Below are 20,013 nucleotides of genomic sequence, written 5' to 3' on the forward strand. Positions count from 1 at the left end.
CTGGGGCTGTAGCTCAGTGGCAGAGTGCTTCTTAGCATGTGTGCAGCACTGGGTTTGATCCTTAGCACAACATGAAAATAAACAAATAAAATAAAGTATTCTGTCCATCTACAACTACAAAAAAAAATTTTAAATAGTTTTTCCATCCCTTCTCTTTCTATTCTTCTGGGACTCCTATAATGCATATAATGATCCACTGATGGTTTCCTATAAAACCCTTAGACTTTGTTCACTATTTCCATTCTTTTTTACTTTCTACTGCTCATATTCAATAATCTCAAATGTCCTACCTTCAAGTCTGATGATTTTTTTTCCTGCTCAAGTCTACTATTGAGCTTCTCTAGTGAGTTTTTAAAATCAATTATTGAATTTTTTCAGCTCCAAAATTTCTGTTTGATTCTTTTTTCTAATATATAGCTTTTGTTGATATTTTCATTTCATTTATTATTTTTCTGATATCCTATAATTCTTTGTGCTTCCTTTATGCCTTCAAGCATCTTTAATACAATTATAAAATTCTTCATCTAGTAAGTCTGATACCTGTCTTGCTTCAGAGGTGGTTTCTGATGCTTTATTTATTTCCTTTGAATAGGCCATGTTTTCCTATTTCTTTGACTTGTGATTTTTCAATGAAAATTGGGCACTGAAAAAAAAAAAAAGAAAGAAACAGAAAACATCCCCTTCTCCAGTCCTTGCAAACTGGCTGTGTTCCCAGGGAAGCCTGTTGTGTTCCATGACTAAACACTCAAGGTCACTTCAGGTGAACTGGGCTGCATGAAATAATCAGAAAGAGAGAGAAATACCTTTTTCTTTGGGTCCTATGACAGCTCCTCTGACCTTAGGGGTCATGAAAAGAGAGAGGAGCACATCATGAACCCTTTTATTGGTAAGAAGCCATTCAAAGGAGACAAGGGATAGGATTACAAAGGAATAGGTGAGTGTAGCTCAACCCCCACAGGTGATGCCTACACCTAAGACCCACTTTGCTATTTGCGCTGGGACAACACCCAAGTCACCACAAAATGTAGTGATTGGTCAGAGCCTTGTGCTTCAGGACTGGAAGGCGTGGTCATTCAGAGTGGCTTCCCATAGAAGCCCTTTAATACCAGCTGGTTATATTCTGAGACTTGAGACCAGTGTGAGGAAAAAGTTTAAGGTTTTCAGGTATTTTTTCTGAACATGTATTTTGCCTGGGTCTCCGTGTCTTCTGATTTCCTTGAATACACACCTGCATTTAAATATCTTGATTTCCCAGGGTCATACCGCAGGTTAACTTGGGACCTTCATCTGTATTCTCTTCCTCCTTGTGTCTGCAGGGAGTCTCCTTGAAGCTTTCCCAAGCAGTGCCTGATGTTTCTTCTACCCAATATCTGAGTTAGGCAAGGCAGAGCTCAGTTTTTCTAGCAATCCCAACAGGTTATAACACTTCAATAAGATCTGCTCTGCTACTCTAATTCAAAGAAGAGAATTGGAAACTATAATGCTGTCTCCTACAGACCACAACAATGCCATAGCATGATGAACTGTAAAAAGAATGCACATGCCAGGAAACTTCCTTCTTTCTAAGATCTGGTTTTACTTAATTGGACATTTACATGGTTGCTATTTTCTCTCTTTGTCCAAAGTCCTCTGAACCTCTAACTAGGATCTAACCCTGGGTTCTTTTTTTAGTCCAGTGGCTTTGTCCATTTAGTCTGATTTTAGCAAGAATTCTGATGAGTCCGTTTTGCAAACCCCCCAACTCTTGATATTGTATCAACCTGGTCTGCCTTTAGCAATCAATAATCTGTCAATTCAGTTTAGTCAGAATTCCCTTTGTCCCTGATGTTTCCTTTTTTGTAATTTTCTGTCTGCTTGACCCTCATCCTGATCCTTGATCTCTCATTCTTGTTGTCCTTGGAGTTGAGTCCAATCTTTCTCTCCTACAACAAAACCCTATTATAGCAGCCCCTTTGAATAAAGTCTGCCTTTTCCCTTCTTCAACAATTCCAATAAGGTTATTTTAGCTAGTTTTTGTAGGTTTTTTTTTCTAGTAAGTAGAAACTTGAACTGTACATCTTTTTTTTTTAATTAGTTACACATGACAGTACAATGATCTTGACATATCTTATAGGGTTTTTAAAAATGTCTTCTTGGAAATAAAAGGGCTTGGATGTTGTGAAGTCCACCATTTTGCTGATGTCAAATACTGTTTTATGGGTTGTTAATATATTCTGGATATTAACTTCTTATCAGCTATATCATTTGTAAATAATTTCTCTCATACAATAGAAGGATGGGATACTATCTTTTGATGCACAAAGTTTTTAATTTTTATTAAGTCAATTTATCTAATGTTACCTCTGCTTTCAATGTCAATACCCATAAAACTGTTGCCAAATCCAGTGTCATGAAAATATCTCCCAAATTTTTCTGGGAGTTTTATAGTTCTAGCTCTTACATTAAGATAATTGATCCATTTTCAATTCATTTTGGCATATGGTAAACAGTAAGAGTGCAACTCCATTCTTTTTAAAAATATTTTATTAGTTATTAATGGACCTTTATTTTTTGTTTATACCCAGTGCCTCACACGTGAGGCAAGCGCTCTACCACTGAACTACAACCCCAACCCCACAACTCCATTCTTTTATATATATAGTTTTCTCAGCACTATTTCTTGAAAACACCATTCTTTTCCTTTTTTTAATATTTTTTAGGTGTAGTTGGACACAATGCCTTTATTTTTATTTATTTATTTTTATGTTGTGCTGAGGTTCGAACCCAGGGCCTTGCACGTGCTAGGCGAGTGCTCTACCACTGAGCTACAACCCCAGCCCCTGTCCTTTTCTTTTTGATGGCCTTGACATCCTTGTTGAAAACTGACTATGTATGTAAGAGTTATATATGGGCTCCCTATCCTATTCAGTTGATTTATGTTTATCCTTATGCTAGTACCCATGTTTTAATTACTATAGCTTTGTACTAAGGTTTGAAGTTAGGTACTATGAGTTATTTATTTATTTAAATCAATAGTGAAAACAGGGATGAAAGGTGGGAGGGAAAGGGAGAGAGAAGGGAAATTGCATGGAAATGGAAGGAGACCCTCAGAGTTATACAAAAGTACATACAAGAGGAAGTGAGGGGAAAGGGAAAAATAATACAAGGGGGACAAATGAATGTCAGTAGAGGGGGCAGAGAGAGAAGAGGGGAGGGGAGGGGAGGGGAGGGGGGGTAGTAGAGGATAGGAAAGGCAGCAGAACACAACAGACACTAGTATGGCAATATGTAAATCAATGGATGTGTAACTGATATAATTCTGCAATCTGTATATGGGGTAAAAATGGGAGCTCATAACCCACTTGAATCAAAGTGTGAAATATGATATATCAAGAACTATGTAATGTTTTGAACAACCAACAATAAAAAATTAAAAAGAAAAAAGAAAACATGTATGTAACAGGTTGTGTCTGCTGACCACACAAAATAGTGATTGTGATTTGTATCTTAACAGTCTGCCCTTGATGCACAGCATGTTTTGGCTTATCTCTTGCCTTTGGATCTAGAAACTTTTAGCTGAGAACTCTGTAAATGGTTTTTTAAAATTTCGTTCTGTCATCATTCCCATGGGAAAGTTAATGGATGCATAATGCTTATCCACAATAAAAGGCTTGCTTTCTCTACTCTTTGTGAAGATGATCTCAGTTAGGAGAAGACTGTTTCTTAAAACTGTATATTTTTCCAACAGTGTGGGCATGTGTACAAATGCATGTCTTTGTCTGCAATTCTGTGCATGTGAGTGTGTGTGTGTGTGTATGAGAGTATGAGCTTAAAATTCATAAAAAATAATGGGATCCTGGCATTTGTGGCAGTATAGCTAGAACTGGAGGATGTTGTTAAGTGAAATAAGTCAGGCACAAGAAGACATATACTGCAGGTTATCTCATATGCAGAAGCTATTAGTGTTGATTTTATAGAAATAAGAGTGTGGAATGGTGGTCACTAGGGGCTAGGAAAAGTGGGGGAATAAAGAAGGATTGGATAACAAGCACCAAAATACAGTTATTCTATTGTTCTATAGTCTACAAAAAAAGTATTATATATTTCAAAATAACTAGAAGAGTTTGCAACTCTTGGAAATGGTAAGTGTTTGAGGAGACAGAAATGCTAATGATCCTGACTTGATCATTATAAATTGTACACATGTATCAAATTATCACACTGGATCCCATAAATATGTGCAAATATTATGTGTCAATTTAAAATAAATTTATGGGGAAAGAAAAATAAATAAATAAATCAATAAATCAATATTGATGTTAAAGAACTGGTTTTTCCAGTTCTGGGTTGTTGGGATTTTTATAGGAATTGCATGAAATCTGTCTATATCCTTGCATAGTAGTTACATTTTTACACATTACATACTTCTATCCATGAACACGGGATATTTTTCCATTTTTTAAGTCTTTCTTTGATCTCATTCAGCAGTGTTGTTTAGTTTTAAACATAGGTTTATTTCTAGTATTTACTCCCTATAAGTACTATTATAAGTTGAATGTGTTTCCTAATTTCCTTTCTGGACTGTGTGTGTGTGTGTGTGTGTATCATACACAAATACATTTTTATACATACATAAAAATTATTTGGGGGTATTGATTTTCCAAATTTACTGGGTTCATCAGATTTGTGGATTCTTCAGGATTTTCCTTATATAAGATCATGTCATCTGTGAACATAGTTTTACAATTTCTTTTCCATTCTGGATGCCTTTTCTTTATTTCTCTTGTCAAATAGTTCTGGATAGCGTTTTCATTGCAGTTTTTAATAACAGCTATGAAAGAAGATATCCTTGACTTTTCCTGATCTTGGAAGAAAGATTTTTATTCTTTCACCATTAAATATGATGTTAACTGTGATTTCTTACAAATACCACTTATCATGATGAGAAACTTTCCTCTGTTCCTGAAAATTTTTATCATGAAAGGGTACTATATATAAATTGATTGCATAGAATTTTCTTCATTCTATTAGTGAGATTAATTACACTGATTTTTTAATATTGAATCATCCTTGCACTCCTGGGATAAATCCCACATGGTCATGAAGAATAAACCTCTTATGTACTAATGGATTCTATTTTGTTGAGAATTTTTATGTTTATGTTCATAAAGGACATTGGTCTATAATTTTCCTGTGATGTCTTTCTCTGCCTTTGCTATCAGAGCCATGTTGGCCTCATAAAGTGATTTAGGATGTGTTCCCTTCCTTTAATTGTTTGGAAGTGTTTGAGAATTGGTGCTAATCAGTACAACTCACTGTTGCCTCTGACTGTTGAGATGTTCTATTTCTTCTTGAGTAGATTTAGGTAATTTATGTATTTTGCCTGATTATTTTTTTTCTAATTGCTGGCACATAGATGTTCATGTTTTTTTAGCTCACATTTTTAAAGGTTTCAGTCCATGAGTGTTTGGCTCATTCCTTTGACTATCTGGAAAAGCAGTACATCATGACAGGAGCACAAAGGAAGCTGCTCACCTCCTGGCAACTGGGAAGCAAAGGAAAAGGAAAAGGAGGCCCAGGTCCCAATATTCCTTTCAAGGGCACACTCCCGATGACCTCACTTCTTTCCTTAGTTCACCTCCTAAAGGTTTCACCACTTCCTGATAGTGCCACAGTTGGGGACAAAGCCTTCAAAATAGGGGCTTTGGGGAAACATTCAAGATCCAAAGTATAGCAAATAGTAAGGAAGACGGATGTTCAAATCTAGCCTATGTTCCCTAAAAGGGATAACTTTGGGGAACTTGTTAGAACCAATTGAGTCTCAGGTCACTATTAACATGGAGATGATTATGGAATTTGCCTTATAGTCTGTGGAAAGATTACTAAAAGAAGAAAAAACACACCACTCAACTTACATGTGCCAAGCACTGCAGTGTTTACTTGATGAATATTTTCTAATTCTTATACCACCATTTCAAAGCAGAAATCAGGAAAAATGTGACTTCCCCAAAATTATATAATTGGCAAATGTCAGAATCAATAGGCTGAATTCAAACACAGGTCCAGAACTGGGAATATTTAATTTCTTAATTAAATTTATTAATTTAATTTATAAATGCTGCCCCCAAAACCTCCAACACACACCCATAAGGTACAAACACTGTATTATTATTGAATTTTCCCCTATACACATTTAATGCCAGAACACTTATGTTCTGCACCTCTTAGGCCTTATGACCTTGTCATTGTTTTCTTTCATCAGTGACTTCTCTACATAGCCTTTTTACCCCAATTGCAACCTGTTTAAAGACAGTGTCTGACTCCCCCTGGGAGTCCAACATAGAGCGAGGCTCCCAGAAAGTAATGTGGTATGTGCCTTGATTTCTTCTCTAAATATTTACTAATGACTGATCAAGAGGTTGTAATCATGCCCGACTAGCCCAAGCCTAATAACATGACTGACTTACCAGGCATCAGTGTGCAGTGACATGGCTGTAACCTTCATTCAGGAAGAGAGCAGTTGCAGGCAGCCCAGGGGATCCTGTACTGGGATGATGCTGAAGATTTGCAGGCTTCAGCCCTCACAAAGTAAAGCTTTTCCTCTTCTCCCTGCAGTGACTTAAAACTTCTTTATTCTTCTCCTTATCCAAATCTGTAGGATTTGGAAGTGTTCCCACATCCCTACTGCATACTTGTTTCACCTTCTGCCTGGTCTCTTTGTGTCCTTGGGTTATTTGGGGCAAGAAACATGTTTCCCTTCAAAATGGTTCAGACACCAAAGGAGATATTAGAAGGAAATGAAAGTGTTTTATAAGGCCTCTCCCCACAAAAAGTGTAACAGTAAGTAGAAGAGTGAAAAGTGATTAGGAAGACACACTAGATGTGACATTTGAGACTAGAATGACAAAGCAGCCACGAAAAATGATTAAATCAATAGCTAATATTTACCGTTTTTGAGGTGCCACTGTTGTGTTTTATACCAAGTAACTTATTTAATCTTCATAATAATTCAGTGAGATAGGTCTTATTATCATTTTACAGATGGAAAAACTAAGGCAGGACACACTGGAATAATTTGTCCAAGGTCACACAAAGCCCGTAAACATGCAACCTGGCTCAAATCCACATAGCAGGCTCCAGAGTTTGTGCTCCTCACACACAACACACAAAGCTTTTAGCTCTTGAAAGGTATGGTCTTATTTGTCTAGCCCACAGCAGATGTTCAAGAAATGGTTAACAGACCTGAGGAAACAAATAATATTATTTGGAAACAAACAATATTATTCTGTCAATTAAGGCATATTATTAAGATCTTAGCCCAATTTTTTACCATAAGGTAACATCATTTCATTGCTTTTCTAAAACCCTGTCTTTATTTTAAAATTTGGTTTCTTATCCCCTAGTTTTGAGCCATTGTAAAGGCACTTTAACTCAAGAATTGTAAAATAATGAGTTCACACTGATATTTACATGATTCCTCTCATAACAAAATGTCAAAGTGGTATAAACTATGATAGTGGGAGCTGGGGCTGTAGCTCAGTGGTAAAGCATTTGCCTTGAATGTGTGAGACACTGGGTTCAATCATCAGCACCACATAAAAATTAATTAATTAATTTAAGTTAAGCTAAAAAAAAACAATGGTAATGAAAGCGAGTAAAATCTAGTGATTAAATGACCATAGAACTACTTCATTTTTGCAGTACCAGTTGCTTGGGAGGGCATGGGAAAGAAAATGAAACATAGCTACTGCCATTAATAAATAAATATATATACACACACCATGCCATGCTTCCTTAATTATAACTCTCTTAAAGATCCTTCAGCATTCCATAGAATTTCAAAATAAATCTTGTCACTAAAAATAAATCAAAGATACATCTCGGTGAATATTAAAAACTTACCACCCCATGATGGCTTAGTGGTAGAGCACTTGCCATGGTATGCATGAAGGTTTGGGTTTGATCCCCACAACAAAGAAAAAAAAAATCACTATCTCATTCACAGCCCACCATCTCTACTGAGCATTGGGCATTGCTATTGAACTATGCTCCCTGCTTTGGCTTTCATTTAAAGTTACACAGCTATTAGAGAGCATCTTGCCTAAAATCAGAAACCCTGTCATTCATTCCATGATATTTTATATCAATAAAATATTCATTTTTAAGACAACATTTTATTTGTAACTCCAAAATGCCATAAAGAACACAATATGAAACATAAGCTACGTAACTGCCCATTGCTTGCAGGTGACCATACACTCCTAATCACATTAATCTGTGCTATCTTTCTAATCACAAAATAGGAAGCCACAGGGTCACCAAGACTATTCCATTTCTTACCAAGAACTTAGAATATGTGAAGCCATCCTCCTCACATACTATATTAAGTTTAGTGCAGAAAACAGAAACTCTTTAAGTATTTTACGAAAACATAATGCAGGAAGTTAAAGCTTTCAAAATTGGCAGGCTGGCAAAAGTAATGACTACTACTTCTGAACTACTGATTTCAAGGTAAAAACCCATAACTTGACCAAGGGATGGAAAAATGACTCTGCTGTTACCAATGCTGCAGGCAGCAGTATTTCAAAGCTACAGAACTTGAAATTAGACACTGGAACAGAGTCCAGCTGTACAATGTAAGAGAGAACTTGCTTGCCTACTTTACCTAGAATTCCACAGCACACAACATCTACAGGACACATGGTTACAAAATCAGGATTTAGATTGAAAGCTCACCACAGCAAAGCACACTCTAATCTCTCGTAATAGATTGCTTCTTAATTGTTGTCACAGCATTTGGGAGTTATTTCAAATTTGCTATTATTCTCTTTTGACAACTCCAATCCCTGAGAAAAGGATAAATTTATTAATTGTTACAGTGGTTATCAAAAGGTGCTTCCTGGCAGGCAGCATTAGTGTTACCTGACAACTTGTAAAAAATGCCAATTCTTCACCTTAAACTGATACAGAAATTCTGGAGGTGGAGCTTGGCAATCAGTGTTTGAACAAGCTCTCCTGGTGATTCTGACATACCACTAAAGTTCACTAAAATTCCTGACCCATGGACCTGTAATATATGAGTAATGCTCAACAAATTATCTTGAAATATGTGAATTAAATAAAGCCCATAAGAAGTGAACTACAAATTTTCTTCACCAAAATAATATTCTTTGCACACAGACCAGGCTATTTTTCCTTAGGTTTGCCAGTTTCCCGTTAAAGTATGACTAAAATTAGCTTTAAGAAGTAACAACAACAAAAATTCCGCAAGAAATAGAGCCACAGTGAAATTTCCTTATGTATAAAATTGTTTTATTAGAGACCCCATTCTTCTTTTGCAGCTTTGATTTTTCAACATTATAACATTTATTGGATCCACTGGATGACTAAGTATCTTCACATACCCATTAGGTAAAACTAATTTCCATGTAGGTCTCAAATTGCAAGTTACTGCTATGAGATGCATATTTATTTATAATATGCTTGTCTGCTCTTCTGTAAAACTGTTTACAAATAGTATTATTGCAAAGAAAGATATATACATAATTCCTACATCTTTCAAGTTGTTCTACGATTCATGTCTTGATGTTTAGCAAACTAACCCTTAGCAAATACTACCTTTTTTACATCAGATTTCTCTCCAATGTGAATTCTTTGATGTAAGATGAGGGATACATTGAATGAAGGACTGCCCATAATTTCTGAATTTTCTATATTCCTATAGCTTTTCCCCCATATGAGTTTGTAAGAGATTCATACTACCTAATCTTTCCTAAATCTGCTATGTGTATAGTTTTTTTTTTTTCTTGTCTGTATTTACTTTTGTCAACTAAGGGATTAATACTGACAAAGGCCTTCCCACATTTGTTATCCTCTTATGGTTTTCTATAGCATGAACTCTGATAGACAATAAAGGTTTCATCATAAAGGTCTTCCCATAAACACTACACTTGTAAGGCTGTTCTCAAAAATTTTGATATTGAATTAGGATTTGTGGCTGAAATTTATTATGAAAAATGATGCTTCACATAGTTTCTCTCTTGTATGATTTCTCATATGCATACTGATTTATACGGTCTAAAGACCTTTCCATATTTACTGCATTACTGGGTTTTTGTCCATTATGTGTTCTCTGATGGGCAGTAAGATTTGAACCTTTACTAAAAGCTTTTCCACATTCATCACATTTATATGGCTTTTCTCCAGTATGAATTCTCTGATGTACAATAAGGTTTGAACTACAGCTGAAGGTCTTCCCACATTTAATACACTCATAAGGTCTTTCTCCAGTGTGAATTCTGTGATGTTGAAGCAGGGATGACCTGTGACTGAAGGCTTTCCCACATATACTGCATTCATAAGGTTTCAATCTAATGTGATTTCTCAAATGCATATTCAGTGATTCAGGCTGGCTGAAAGATTTCCTACATTTCTGACATTCAAAGGGTTTTTCTTCAGAATGAATACTCTGATGTTGAATAAGAAATGAGAGGCTACTAAAGACTTTCAGACATTTGTTACATTCATATTGTTTCTCGATAGTGTGAATTCTTTGATGTCGAGTAAGGTGTGAGCTACAGCAAAAAGCTTTCCCACATCCACTACATTCATAAGGTTTCTCTCCAGTATGTATTTTCTGATGGTGGATAAGAGATGACCTATGAATGAAGGCCTTCCCACATATTTGGCACTCATAAAGTTTTTCTTGAGTATGAATCCTCAGATGTTCAATGAGATGTGAAACACGACTAAAAGACTTTCCACAGTTCGTACATTCATATGGTTTCTCTCCAGTGTGAGTGCTTTGATGATTAGTAAGAGAAGAGACATGACTAAAGGCCTTTCCACATTCAGTACATTTGTAAGGCTTCTCTCCACTATGGCTTATTTGATGTCGAGTAAGGGATGAGCCATGGCTAAAAGTCTTCCCACATTCACGACAATGATAAGGTTTCTCTCCTGTATGAATTCTCCAATGGCGATTAAGGATTGATTGTTTACCAAAGGCTTTCCCACATTCACTACATGTATAGATCTTCTCTCTATTAAAAGTCTGATGAAGGGTAAGAGATTTGCTTTTGCTAAAAGTTGCCACACTTTCATTAGAACTCAAAACTTTCTTTCTGCCACAGATTTTCTCGTTTTTTATAACTGACCTTATTGGTAAACTCTTCTTTAACATATCATATTTATTCGATGTCCCTTCAGCAGAAATACTCTGTGGTTCAGAAAGAGTAGGCTTTACATGGAAGATGCTTCTAAATGACGTACTGTATTTGTCAACACTTTCCCCAGAGGGGCTCTCACTAAAGGTGAGGGTCATTAGTCTGCAATGTTCTACCTGATGTCCATCCTTCCCCTCCAACTTCCCTTTATATTTTCCGTTCTTGTTAAAATCTGAAAATTCACAATGCCGCCTTATGTTTTTTTCTATTTTTTCTGTTTGGGGTGAATCTTCATCATAAATATCCTTTGTTGATAATTCCTTGTTTTCCCATCTTGATTCCCAATCTGAAATACATCAAGAAAGCAAAGCAATGCTTTTTCTATACTTTTGAGAGGAAACTTCTCAGATGGAAATAGGAGAATTAGATAAGAAACAAAGCCTCTAGAAAATACATGGCTCTAACAATTCATGTATTTCAAAGATTCTGAACAATGCTGAAGTGAGGCACAGAAAATACAGAGAGCTCACAGAAGCAGGAACAGAGTATAACAAGCGAAAGGAGGAAAATGTAGACAACCACTATTTGAAAAAAATGAAGCTATTCTAGGAAGAAAATGTAGAAAGCATTCTGTATTCAGCCATCATTTTGTGCCTATACTCATATGAAAGATCACATTCTACTTTACATTTTTCTTGTGCAACTTTCAGTTAATCTCAACTAGCTGCCAGATTAACATGCGTGAAATACAGAATTTATACTACTACATTAAACAGTTACAATGACAACAAAATATATCTATGTGCTCCTTTTTGGTAATAAAGTTTAAGACTTTCTGAGTTTATATAATATCTGTGTGAAATCATATGAGAACTTACTGGACATTAGAAAATATTATTCTTAGAAATATATTCTAATACATTTCTTATTTCCACTAACATTTATGTTCACGTATATCCCAAGAAACTCAGCGTTAAAGACAAAGTGATTTTTCATCTAATTGACAACTTTTCTTAACTTAAAACAATCAGTAAGTCCATTTCCTTAAATGGGACTAAAAAATAATTTGTCTTACTGTGTTATGAATAAAATAGGAATTTGAATTACTGTAATGGCAAAACCCTTCACTTCTGATTAGATGATATGAGTCTAATATCATATCATATATTATTCTGAATAATCTGGGAGTGGGGTGACTGTTTTGAATCTAAGCTGAGGGTACCTCAATTTTGTTTACCTCTGAGATCTCATTTTAGTGTCCCTAAAATGCCTCCACACTCACACTCACAATAAGCATCTTTAACAAAGACCTCCTTTGCTTGATTCACTAGACTCACCCAGAAGCATACCTTTTGATAGTGTTTTCTCCACCATCCAGGGTTCTTTTCCATCCTCCAATAAAGTGATCACATATGGCTTAGTTATGGAAAGACCTGCTTACAGAAAGAATATAGAACTTTTTAAAGCTATGCTCCTCAAGGTTGAGAGACCATCACAAGAGCAACCAAAGGAAGGGTGGAAGGATGTCCACTGAAATGAGAAGATAAGCTTCAGGTAGGCACAAAGGAGCTACACATTCCCTTCGGAACATGGCACAGAAATTCAGCCATTTACGTAGGAGGAGCTTCAGCAATTGGAGTAGCAAAAGAAAGATCTCCCTCACTGCAGTGGAGGGGGAGATATCTTACCTAGAGAGACCAGATTTTCATAGTTCTGCACCATCACATCCTTGTATAAATCCTTCTGCGCAGAATCTAACCATGCCCACTCTTCATGAGAGAAGTCTATAGCCACATCACTAAATGTCACCTAAAACAGCAAGATATTTAGATTCAACCACAGCCCAGGCCTCTTCTAACACTGTACAAGGGGTAAAATTTCTTGGTTGTGGAAGAAAGCAAACAAGATTCAGGACTTGTGATAATGATCAGAAATCCAAACTCAGTTACACGATAACTGAATAATTATGTGCTCAGCATTGTCATATAGTACAAATGACAGGCACATACAAGAACTTTGCTTCAGAAGAGTTAACTTCATCAAAGAGAATAAAAGTATACAAAATTTGAATAATCAGCATTCAACATTTGACAGTATACATTAAAGTACTTAGTTAAATCTTATATACGTTAAGTGTCATGTAAGTAATGAAAAATAAGGCCAAACCAATTTCTCTCACATGAGATACTCAAGATGATTCACTAAGGTTCAAGGGAAAAAAGAATGATCTAATGGATTCAGAGAAAAAGACATTTTTCTATTAAAGACTGATAAACATAAACTGCTATGGTTTGCACATGACCCTCAAAAGGCATGTGCTACAAACTAAACTGCCATCATAACAATACTAAGAATTGGGACCTTGAAGAGGTAATTAGGTCACAAGGGCTCTGCCTTCATGAAAGGATAACTGATATGGTAGGAGGGAGTTCATTTTAAAAGGATGAGTTCTATATCCTGTTTCTGTGCCCTTCTGCCATGGGATAATGCAGCAAGAAGGCTTACCAGATGTTGGCCCCTTAATCTTAGACTTCTTAGCTGCCAGAACTGTGGGAAATAAATATCTATTGTTTATAAATTACTTAGTCTGTGATATTCTGCATGGAAGCACAAATGGACTGACATATACATAAATAATTTATGAACAAAAAAGAAAGTATATTTATGGTGTATCCTTAAGCCTTGTATTGCCAGTCACCGACAATTAAAATAATTTGACACCCATGGGTGAGAAGACTGACAGATGGCTTCATGCCAATAGATAGTACTTTAACAGGATCTCAAAGTAAGGGTAAAAAAATAAAAGAAAGGACACATATCAGAGACTATATTCTAAAGGAAAGCTCACAGATGTGTTTAGAAATTTCTTCTCAACAGAATTCATTCATAATGTTATTTAAAATGGCAAAACTTTAGAAAAAGTTTAAATGTTCAATAATATATTATTGGTTGGTCAAATTAAAATATATTCATTTAAAGTGGCATTGTTGCTTTCATTTACAAAAAGACATGACTTGGCAGTGGTAAATTTTCATTACGAGAGAGGTTGATTTAATATTTTACTACTCATGTACAGTGTTTTATATGTACGTTCACCAGTAACACATCTTTAGTTTTAAAGGGGGGATTTACCCTTGACAAGTGCTGAGAAAATAATTAAAAACTGAATCTCCTACCAATGCAGAAGATCCTCTCCACAAATGTAGAAAAGAAAGAAAAGTTGCATTCTTGAATAAGCAATAAACCAAACAGATGCACTACACAGGAAACCCACTAAAGATTGCCAGGACAGAAAGAAATCTCACTCTTTTACAAAGCCAGGAAGATATAATCCATTATATACATGTTTTCAAATAAATGGTAACTGTCCTCAACTAAGAGGACTTAACAGAAAAACATGCCACCTTATAGTTCATCCTAAATTCACCTGTTAATTGGAGTGTCCATGGGTTAGTTCATTGCATTTATCCCAAAGAAAAATAAAATTTTTTTTTCATATCTTAATGACAAGCAAGTCTTTACAACTTGGAGCCAGAACCTAGGCTAAATACTCACATACCGCAGAGATGGACACTAATTTCCATAATGTCTACATTTCAAAATGATGACTTCAATACTTTTAGGACTAGCAAAATGGGCAAGAGGCTGATTTAACTTTTAAAAAAATTTACACACGACTCAAAGGGATGGGGAATGGTTTTACAATTATAGATTTTTCACAAGAAAATACTCTAGAAAAGGATATGGAAGTCTCCTTCCTTTTTTATTTTTTATTATTATTTATTTAAACCTGTTTGCACTTAGCCAGGTACTACAGGGTTAAGTCATATATGAACTGAATGTTTTCTATCTTTTCCTATTTTCCATAATAGTTTTTAAATTATTAGCTTTTGCAAATTTAATCTGATAAGCCTAATAAAAAATTCAACACAAAATAGACACATAAAACATTACCTTTCATTCCATAAAGTCATTTCATGTTTTTTTAACATATATTAATATTAAAGAAAAAATCCACATAATCTCAACAACAGATATTCTCTCTTCTTTATTTAGTACAGCATTGACACTATTGACATTTTGGGCTAGATAATTCTTTGTTGTGGGGAGCTATCCTGTGCATTACAGAACATTTAACAGCATTCCTGGACTCTACCTACTAGATGCCAGGAGCAATAACATCTCACCCCCATCCAGGCTGTGATAACTGGAAAAAAACAAAAATGTCTACACATCACCAAATATCTCCTATGGGTACAGCCAGAGGGGGTAAAATCACTGGTTTGAGAACCACCGCTTTAGAAAATGTGTGTAGCTCCTTGAAAGACCTGCTAAGGCCTCTCTATCTATACTCAGGGGTTTTCAATATAACTTCACTTCTATAGCTTCCTCCCTGTTGCTATGTCACCACAGCCAATGTACCCTTACTTCCCCAGGGGTGGTTCAACCCTTTCTTCCTTTCAATTGCCTGGGTATCCTGGGGTTCACTATCTTTGTCCCAGAAAGAATTCAGGAGATCTGTCCTAGCATTTGTCCCATAATATCTTTTGCTTTCTTATTTTTCTTCCAGTCCTGCAGTGCTCAATACAGTAGCCATTAACCAGTTTGGCTATATAAATTAAAAATTAGATTAAAATTATACTGAGTAATCATAGGAGGTTGGTGTCTGTTGTACTAGACAGCACACATATAGAACATTTCCACCAATGTAGAAAGTTTAGACAGTACTGTACCACATTAGGAAGTCCTATCAGTGTATACCCAAACTGATGTACAATTTTTCCTACCAAGTGCGTTATAATTGCTTAGAAGATAAATCAACAAATGATTTTGGTATTCCTGTCCTTGTTTAAAAAAATAATAATAATAAGAGGGCTAGGGATGTAGCTCAAGTGGTAAAGTGCTTGCCTAACATGCATGAGGCCCTGGGTTTGATCCCCAGTATCTCAAAAAAAGTTTTTCTAATAGTCTAATTTTCTCAAAGCTTCACCTTCCACTCCATAATTCTGCCCATTTTTTTTGTCACTTATTTTATTCACTCAGTAAATATTTACTAAGCATCTGCTTGGTGCCAGGTACTACTCTGAATACACAAAAAAGAAAAACAGTATTCCTTCCAGTAAGAGGAGACAAACAATGAGCAGATCTCAACACTGAACACATGTAACACAAAGCAGTGATGAAGGCAGAAGTGACAGGTCAGGGAAGGTGGCTACAATTTTAAAAAGTTGTTCAGAGAAATTTTCCTGAGGAAGTAATCATCAAGCAAAGATACAAAGAAGGTCACTGAAAGCTTGTACATATCTGGTGAAAAAACATTCCAAGAAGATGATACAGCAACTTCTAAGGCCTGGCAGCAATCACTTGCACTCACAGGGACAAGAAAGGCAGAAAATGAGGTGGGATCAGAGAGATAATATCCTAATTGTTCAAACTTCATACATCACTGCAAATCTAACTTCCATTTTGAGTTGGGGCCACTAAAAACTTTTAAGTCAAGGGATGACAGAATTTTAGAAAACAGCAGAATCCACTGTGACAGCTCTGTTGAGAAAAGACTGAAGAGAGTAAAGGGCAGAAGCAAGGAATCTAGCTAGTAGCTACTACAATAATCCAGAGAGCTTGGATCAGAGGCACAGTGGTAGAGGGAGTGGTGGGGTAACCAAGTCAGATTTTATATATATTGTTTATACTTTAGTTCCACCTAGAGCATTTGAATGTAATACATGAAAATAATCAAGGACAACTCCAGACATCTCTTCATTTGAGCAACTGGCAGGACCCATACACCATTCAGACCACATGACAACCATAAAGCAAACAACCTAAAACTCCAAACTTGTGTTTTGAATTATAATTTTAAATTTTGGGGCAACGACTCCAAAGAGTCTTCTAGTATAAAATTATGGTTGAACTGAGAGAGAACAGTACCTTGCAACTCTCCTGTGGGCTCTATCTTCTCCTATAACAGAAGGAACCATAAATCTAATCCCTAAATGTTCTTAAGTGGGAACTGGAAGCAGCCCCAAAGTGAACACTAGAAAATGCTAGTAAGAAAGCATTTCAGAAAGATTTGGGGACATGCAGACTTACCTGAGTCATTACAATTTCCAATAGTCCACACAGTTCCTTTTCTAGCCTCGTGGCTTACGGATGGGTAGTGTTCCTGAGAAGCAGAGCAAGGGGGGTGGGGGGGAAGGTCAGGCATTTTTTGGAGCTCTGTGATTCACCATAATGGAAAAGCACACTGGTAATCACTCTCTTGGGCTCTCGTCTCTGACAGAAGTAAACCTTCACCAGGTTCCACCGGTGACGAAAATCAACTACTGTGTACTAAAGAGGCAGATGCATAAAGCAATAAAATAATGTGGAGCATCACCACGTTCTATCTTCCCTTCTAGGCATGACAGGCATTCACGTTATTCTGGACTTACTTGTTAAACAATGACAACAGAAACCCAAGAGATACTTAAAACGTATGATCAGGATTACAAAACCAGCGGCGTCAGGGTCCTGACTGAATAACATTCAAACTGTGGATGGCATCTGTCTTGAGCCCGGACTGCGGGCACTCGCGCGGTGCGTTTCCCCGGCTCTCGGGAGGCCAGCGCCGTCCCTCCTCACTCCCTCTCTACAGAGCAGGACACGGAGGCCGGGTAACTCTAAGGCCGCACTCGAGGACCCGGCGCCGGGAGGACCCTGCAGTCGGCCAGTTCCGGGGATCTGGTGAGGCGCCGTGTTCCGCCGGCAGCCTCCCCGGGACCCACACCTGCCCGAGTCCTCAGCAGCACCCCGCGGGCGCCAAGCCGCCAGGCGTCGTGAGCGGGCATCTCTGCGTACCTGACGCTCCGGACGCCAGAGAGCCGGCAACGGCCGCCGCCTCCCGGAAATAGTCCGCCCAGACTCCCAACCGATTCCAGAAGAGCGGAGCTAGGCCGGGCAGCGTCGCGGGACGAGCCCAGAGCGGACGCCACAGTCCAGCGACCTGTCCGGACCCCTCCGCGTCCGGAACGGACGCTCCGGGCACGGGGGACGCGGAACTCCGGAAACCACACTTCCCGGGAGCCTCTGCGGCCGCGGCGCGCCGCGAGGAAAACGGCCTCGGCTTTCTAGGAAATGGTACCGCCGGGAGATGTCTCCCCAAAGCGGGCCAACGGGGATGTGCGCTCAGCGGGACGGGAGCACACAGCGTCTTCCGGCTCACTATCCTTCCCAGGACAAAGGCGACGCTCTCCTTACGTGAACGTTCAGACCACGAAACTACACTTCCCAGAAAGCCACGCGGCAGCGACGACCGTCTTCCGGGTCATCGGTGAGTTCCAAAAGCGCTCTCCTCCTTGTTGGCGCCCTAGAACTGGCCTTTGCTTAGCCGACTTTTGTTGTCACGTTGTCCGCGTCGTGTGGGATACTTGGCGTCCGCTTGCTCTGAACTGTTATAGCTCCCACGATGCCCAGTGGCCGCACCGTCTCAACAGTCGTCGTCCACCAACCCAAGACATTTCCGGAAGTTCATGAGGACAAGGCATCTCGATGGCACTAATGTCGGCCATTCAGGTGTGCATTACAGGCTCACAAAAAACCTGGAAATAATGAACTGTAGCGAGCGTTTTGATGATAGTAACCCTGACCCTGGGAAGAATCGCTCCTCTCACAACTGTCAGCCTGACCCGCCTCTGTCCCCTGACGTGCTGCTTTGGCTTTGTCTGACTGTCCAGCCTGCCTGAAGGGGTGGTGGACACCCTTTAGGAAATTAAAAAATCCCTTGGAAAGAGAATTTTGAATGGCTGATAGAGCAGAATAAATTACACAGATTGTAATTTATTCTCTATCTGCCATTCATATCTTACAAAATTATGATTTTTTTTCAGCTCTGTATAGGCCAGAACAATCTAGTATTGGTGTATATTTGGTTATTTGCTTTCTTTTTAAATTTTAAATTTTGACTTTTATAGTGTGGCTATGAATTTTCTTGTCCTTATGTGTCTGATGTTAATTAGACAATGTTTTGACGGTCTGTCTTGTGAATGTGGTATTTAATTACTGTAAGGGCCGGAGTTTAAAAAAAAAAAAACCACTGTGGCCTCAGCTGGCTTCCTCCCAAGGCTTAGAGTATATAGTAAGGAATAACATTTGCCAGGGCAAAGTGTGTTCCATCTATGACTTTATTATACAATGACAGATTGCTTTTCAAAATAGTACGGATTGACCCTCCTACCAGAGTTCATATGTATTTCGGTTGCCAACCATTAGTGTCACTGCTCAATTTTGTGAAACTGAAAATTTAGCATTCTATTAGGTGTGAAATTGTAACTCATTGTTGTTTAAATTTGCATTTGTTTGTTTTTAGATTGAGAATCTTGTCATGTTTATTGATCTAGTGTGTATTTCTGAGAATTCCATGTTTTTTGGTCAATGTTCTTTTAAAATGATGACCTTTTTAATATTAAAATGCAAGTTATATAGAAAAATTCAGGATTAAATATGAGTGCATCTATATCTGGGATCTCTATTCTGTTCCATTGACTTATCTATTCTTCACCAATACACACCACCCTGAGAACTGTAACTTTACAGTAAGTACTGATATTAGATAATGTCATTCTCTAACATCAAGCAAGAATGGTGTAGGCTGGTGATCTAAGTAAGGGAACATTTATTTTCTATCCATTAACTGTAATGTTAGTTAAATGGTTTTCTATCTGGCTTGTATCAAGTTGAGGAGATTCTACTCTATTACTGATTTGCCAACAGATTTTATCATGAGTGTTAGATTTTTGTCAATGTTTTCTGTATATATTCACCAAGTCCCAGTTTTGTCCAAATTGAGTTTTTATATAGCCAGCCATTTGGCGACTGCTACCCGCAAGGC

General features: G+C 37.5%; 1 protein-coding gene across 2 annotated transcripts; it reads right to left on the reverse strand.

Annotated features, from left to right (window-relative positions):
• Positions 1-9,719: 9,719 nt before the first annotated feature.
• Positions 9,720-18,364, reverse strand: LOC124094945 (zinc finger protein 181). Of its 2 annotated transcripts, none has more exons than XM_046447962.2 (5): positions 17,985-18,364; positions 17,238-17,310; positions 12,833-12,953; positions 12,494-12,580; positions 9,720-11,490 (listed from the first exon to the last, which is right to left on the reverse strand). In XM_046447962.2, exons 2-5 carry the CDS (start codon positions 17,244-17,246, stop codon positions 10,004-10,006), a joined length of 1,704 nt encoding a protein of 567 aa, XP_046303918.1. In that variant the 5' UTR covers positions 17,247-17,310; positions 17,985-18,364; the 3' UTR covers positions 9,720-10,003. The 2 variants fall into 2 exon arrangements, with proteins under 2 accessions (XP_046303918.1, XP_046303919.1); XM_046447963.2 differs by having other exon boundaries at positions 12,494-12,577; positions 17,985-18,363.
• Positions 18,365-20,013: the final 1,649 nt, after the last annotated feature.

This window comes from Marmota monax, unplaced genomic scaffold (genome assembly GCF_021218885.2).
Source record: "Marmota monax isolate L192 unplaced genomic scaffold, Marmota_monax_Labrador192_F-V1.1 WCK01_AAM20220418_F8-fsc00101, whole genome shotgun sequence".
In the NCBI taxonomy this organism is placed as follows: Eukaryota; Metazoa; Chordata; class Mammalia; order Rodentia; family Sciuridae; genus Marmota; species Marmota monax.

Bases quoted from the DNA above. Each gene is read 5' to 3' on its own strand.
- LOC124094945 (XM_046447962.2), bottom strand. The intron at 12,581-12,832 runs GTAAGATATCTC...TCTTTCTGTAAG, and splicing joins TGAAAATCTGGTCTCTCTAG to CAGGTCTTTCCATAACTAAG. The intron at 11,491-12,493 runs GTATGCTTCTGG...GATGTATTTCAG, and splicing joins GGAGAAAACACTATCAAAAG to ATTGGGAATCAAGATGGGAA.